General features: G+C 44.8%; 1 protein-coding gene across 1 annotated transcript in view; it reads right to left on the bottom strand.

Moving 5' to 3' along the window:
* Positions 1-315: 315 nt before the first annotated feature.
* Positions 316-5,361, bottom strand: part of ATG14 (autophagy related 14) — a 37,532-nt gene continuing 32,486 nt past the window's right edge. Inside the window, exon 10 of the mRNA XM_010847711.1 lies at positions 316-3,299. Within this exon, the coding sequence (XP_010846013.1) occupies positions 2,993-3,299 (307 nt within the window). The 3' untranslated portion in view covers positions 316-2,992. The remainder of the gene's footprint in view (positions 3,300-5,361) is intronic.

Below are 5,361 nucleotides of genomic sequence, written 5' to 3'. Positions count from 1 at the left end.
AGGCCTGGCGTGCTGCGATTCATGGGGTCGCAAAGACTTGGACACGACTGAGCGACTGAACTGAACTGACCCAAACAAAAATGCATCTTCAGAGCAAGTATGCAACCAATTTTCAAGATGGGCCATTACTGTAATACCAATAATACTTTTTCAAAAAGTATTAACAGGCATTTTTCATCACATGGCAAAAAATTCTTAAAAAAAAAAAAAAAATCCTAGTTTGTATAAAATACTCCAGAGTTAGATCTCATTTTTGCTACCCTCAATTTATTATCAGTAGAAATGAGTAATCAGAGCTTGAAGAAGACATACATATTTGCAAAGTACTGTTAAAAGATTTATTGCAATAATACAACAAAAGTTTAGAAAACATTTATTTGTATGACTCAAACTGGTTTGGAAGTCGCAGAGCAGTGGGGAATCCCTGCAATGTGACGCCTTGAGGAGATTCTTTTAACAGCATGCCACCAGACGTTCTTCCCCATATTATCAATGCACGACTCCTTACATGAATTCTGTCCACTTCCCGATGTTGACATTGTTCCCCCCCGAACTTACAGATGTGCAAAACTTTTCTTCGTTACACCCCATTCCAAAAACAGTCTTTAACAGACCATTTAAAGCAGCCTATGTGGTGCCTGTGAGTTTTTCTAGTATTACCTTGTTTCAACAAATCATTTTACTATGGAAAACATGACCAGGTTCTATGGCTTTTTTTTATTTGGGAAAAAAAAAAAAATACCAGCTTCAATTCTTTAAAAAGCTGTTTACATATGGTTCTGGCACCTCCATGAGAGATTTTAATGAGCAGCAAAGAGAGTAGAAAAAACAAACAGTGGTTGAAATGTATATTTAAGAATATTTACAGGGTGGATCCAGTGCAAAATAATGAAAACCAAAATATCTCAGCAGTGTTAAGTCAGTATGTTGGTGTTCAAAACCATTAAAGGTTTGATCATTTAACCCTAAGTAAAGTGCCTCTATTTGATATTAACAACAACAAAACATACCCTATCAATCCCTACATTTCCCATATCCATGTAAGCTTTGTTGAATTACTCTAGTTTGTGATATCTTCTTCATAAGATTACTTGAGAAGAACCGTGACTGCTGTGCATTTTTTCAGCTAAAGTTGTTTTCTACCCCCAAGCCCCAAATCCCAGTGTTCCAAGACTAAGCTCTTTGAGGGTTTGAATGCCTAAACAACTCTCATCTCGTGGGATTTTAAGTTCATTTGGTATTTGTTCAAGTCTACCACAGCCACCCTCTATGAACTACTCCACAGACATGGATGGGGCGATGCAACCCAGCAATCATGAAGGCCAGTACTTAAAACCCGTACTGGCTGTAATAAGAACCCACAAGGGGAAAAGCCTGTTTCCTCCCTCAGTGGAAAATTCATAAAGTCAGGGAACTCAGAATTCCTGGGTAGGAATAAACATTCTTCTCTGCAATTCTACCCCAAACTCTACCAAACACTAAGTATACCAAATAGCAAGAGCTATATATAGCACCTCAGATTTGGAGGCAAAGTGTCAACTGTAATAATTACAACGAGAAAAGAAGCTAGGGCGGGACAAACCTCCAAGTGATTTATGAGGTACTATCATGCCAGTCACACTAACAAGATATGGTGATAATGCCTGCTAGGAATTTTTCATAGGATTTCATTTGTAGTTGTTACATAGGATTTTTCTTTGTAGTTATTAAAAATAAAAAACTACTTACATATTTGTACATAATGCCTCTCCACGGTTTTCTTATGAGATTGTCACTAAGAGAAGGACAAGACACATTAGCTGAAAATGATCTCTTGGTGAGAGAAAATTCTTTCCATCAGAGCTTTCCCAGGATAGAGAAGAGCAGTATTAGCTATAATGATGTGCTCTGCATTTCAGAGCAAAGGTAGTGTCCTTAGAGCAACAAAGACCTAGGAAACAAAAGAGCAGGGTGGTTTTCCCTGGAGAAACCTGCTACTTACTGAAGCCCTTAGAAAGAAACTAGACAGCAGAAGAACGGCCCGAGGCCACGCCAGTGGCTTTTAACCTGTGTCCAGGCAGGGATTTGGCTTCCATAAGGGAACACCCTTAATGACTGACTTTTTACCCACAGAAAATAGTTCAATTTCAAAATGCACACGGAGTGGGTGGTAGGAATTCAGTCTAGGTAAGAATGAACTTAATTTCCCTCAAAACACAAGAAAACAGTTCTTAAATCTCTATGACAGTATTGCAGCCAGCATCTCTTCTCTTCGTGGATATGGGTCCTAAAGAAAAAAAGACCTTGGTTTCTTTGGCGTGTGGGGAGAAAGAAAACAGGAATGTCCGACGGGCCACAGTGGAGCAGCGCGAGCGAATCGTTTTTCAACTACCTCTCTCCTCCAAAAACAAAAACAAGACTAAAAACCCACCCTTTTAAAACGAAACAAACAGCCTTGACCTAAAAACCAAACGCGACCAAATTATAAAGAAACCACGTGTTTCAAATTGCCTGCCGATTCTCTGTACAAAAAACTAATGTCATAAAAACGAACTCATATTAAACAGTTTTCATCTTTCAAGTCCTAATCATGAAGAATCACTTCCTTGTGATTCAATCTCCGAAACAAAGTGTTTAGCAACAGTCTTAGCATCACAAGGGACCAACACGCCAGCCGTGTCTGAGGGGTCCACGGCCTGTCCCAGAGGGCGCTCCCTGCGCTTCTGCCTCCACAGAACTGACCAAACAGGGCCTTCCTCCACCAGCACTGGTCTGGGAGAAGGACCTGTGACCCCTCTGTTCTGTTAATTATCATAAGCATGTCAGTCACCACTGCCCAGTTGACCAAGAGAAATGCTAGACTCCCTGCTTTAAAAAAAAAAAAAAACAACAAACCCCAACAGCTTAACCTCTTTTTGTTCCAGGCACTATCTTAGCTAAACACGTAACGTTTACTGGAGAGTGGAAGAAGCGCTTTCTCCAGGCTGTAGTGGCACCTCTTGGTCACTGCCTGTTAACGGTGTCCAGTGTAAGCTTTAAACCAGGAGGTGACTGAGGCTGCAGCTGACGAGATCATCCCACCAGCACTGCTGCTCGCGATGGGCGGGGACGCCTGGCTGCTCTGGCTCTGGGAGACTTCCACCGGCTGGGAAGGGATGTCACAGAACCGGGGACTTGGCAGGTTCTCCCAGTCCGTGCCCAGGTCAGTTTCCTCGTCACTTACGTGCTCATCTCCACTCTCATCTGATTCTCCAGCAACTCCGGGATCCACAAATTCCATGGACTCCTCCAGGTCAGCTCGCACTTCAAAGGGTCCTGATCTGTGGGCAGACAATGAGACAAGCGCCACTCTCGAGACAGAAGGCCTAATGGGACATGGGGGACCAGAGCCATTGCTGCACATTCTGCTGGCCTAGAATTGAGTGTTTCTTTACCTAAATAAGGGGCTTCCCAGGTGGCTCAGCGGTAAGGACTGTGCCTGCAGACTTGGGTTCAATCCCTGGATCAGGAAGATCCCCTGGAGTAGGAAATGGCAACCCACTCCAGTATTCTTGCTTGGAGAATTCCATGGACAGAGAAGTCTGGCAGGCTACAGTCCACGGCAGTCGCAAAGAGTTGGACATGACTGAGCACGCATCCAGTTACCTAAATAACGACGGCCATCCAAGTAGTGAATAAAACCACCACATGACACCTTCCCTCAACTCGACCTACTTGTGCAGACCCTGAATGGAAAAAGCCCATCCACTGAGACAAGGCGTGCATGTCCAACGTGTGAGTTCCTGTTTCAAACAACTGCTGTATCTACGCGTTCCAGTGAGAGAATTCTAACAGTCAGCTGAGGTATACGCTGGTGGGTTAGTGGAACAACAGAACTGTACAGGTGTTCTCTGCCTTATGTAAGCCCCCAGTTACTAAACTCCCAACACTCACAGGGGCTAAATGATAGAGCTGTATGCATGTTAACAACACTTCCTTGGATTTATGTCAACAGCAAGCTCTTGCACACATTTTAAGATATCATTACATAATTTTCTAGCGATACATTTATAGCACTGAACGAGATATAACTCTTCAGAATATATTCATCTGGAATAGTGTGTATTTCTGTACTATATTTCAAGAGAAAGCTATTTTTATTTCCCAAAGGTCCCCAATGACATCATCACCTCCAAATCAGGCCTCATCACCTGTGATGGCTCCTCAGCACCACTGTGGAACCCGTGTCAACAGGCTCCACACAGTCCCTGCCCCTTCTCCTTGGCCTCTTCCCAGCTGCCTCAGGGGAGCTGGGCTGCATTTCCTTCCGGTGGGCAGTCACCCTGCCCACTGCCCTTCTGGGGGAGTTCCCTGCAGCCACGTACAGGATGGGACCAGTCATGCCAGCAGCCCTTTTCTGTCCCCTGTGGTCCCCAAGATAAGGATCAAGGCCTTGTTCACTGAGGTATTTCATTGATGGCGATTTAGGGGAAAATGACAGACAGACATTAGCAAAAGTAATGGAGACATGAGAAAAAAGAATTGTAGAGCCCGTCATTTTACTTTATGGTCCAAAATTCTTTGCGCCCTTCTGAATGCTAAAAGCCTAGCACTAGCCTCAGCGCACCTCATCAGACCTGGACCTTCTGACTCACTTTCTTCAGGGTCAGGCAATCTTCATTCTTTCAAGACAACCACGGTTCCCGGCTAGAACACAGCAACAGTAATAGCTAACGTTTCTGTTCAGGTCTGGGGGCTTTACAAGTATTAATTAAATTGGAAGAGGCACTGCAAGGCTCCCCTTCGGTCTGCGGTGAGCAATTTACTTTTCAAAGAGCCACTCAGACCAGGGGCTCCCAAGTTGACCAGGCCTCCATCCCCAGAAGCCCACACTGTACAAGAGGTAAAGGGAAGAAGAACGGGGGAATGTCTCTCCCCAGCAGTCTTTCAACCTCCTAACCACTGCACCAGCCTCTTAACTCTCAGGATCTCTTTTCTGGTTCCTGAAAAGGTTCTCCTTACAGTCCAGTCTTGCCCCCCTTCTTTCTTTCTTTTCTTGGACACGTCTACCCCAAAGATGTTTTTTCAGATTCTTCTCCTCCCGGCTCCACTCACAAATACCCTCCACACTGCCAGAGCTCTCTGACTGAGGGCTGCTAAACTCTCACACTCATCTTCTCTGATGTCTGAGCCCACCAGTCTCAAAATACAAGCCAGCAGGAACTCTCCCCCTCCTCCCTCATTCTCCTGCCTGCTATAACCAAATAAGACCCCCTTTCCACCCTCACTGCCCCCCCCCCAGCTCTGGTCCTCTCTACACCCCACCCCACTTCCTGGTCAGGGTCCCATCTCCGCTCAACCTCCCTTCACCCACCTCACTTACTGAGAACCACTAGCCCCGCT

This window comes from Bison bison, unplaced genomic scaffold (assembly GCF_000754665.1).
Source record: "Bison bison bison isolate TAMUID 2011002044 unplaced genomic scaffold, Bison_UMD1.0 scf7180017864254, whole genome shotgun sequence".
NCBI classification, from domain to species: domain Eukaryota; kingdom Metazoa; phylum Chordata; class Mammalia; order Artiodactyla; family Bovidae; genus Bison; species Bison bison.
Note: the sequence above shows the minus strand (reverse complement) of the source record. Positions and strands in the feature narration are given on the sequence as shown.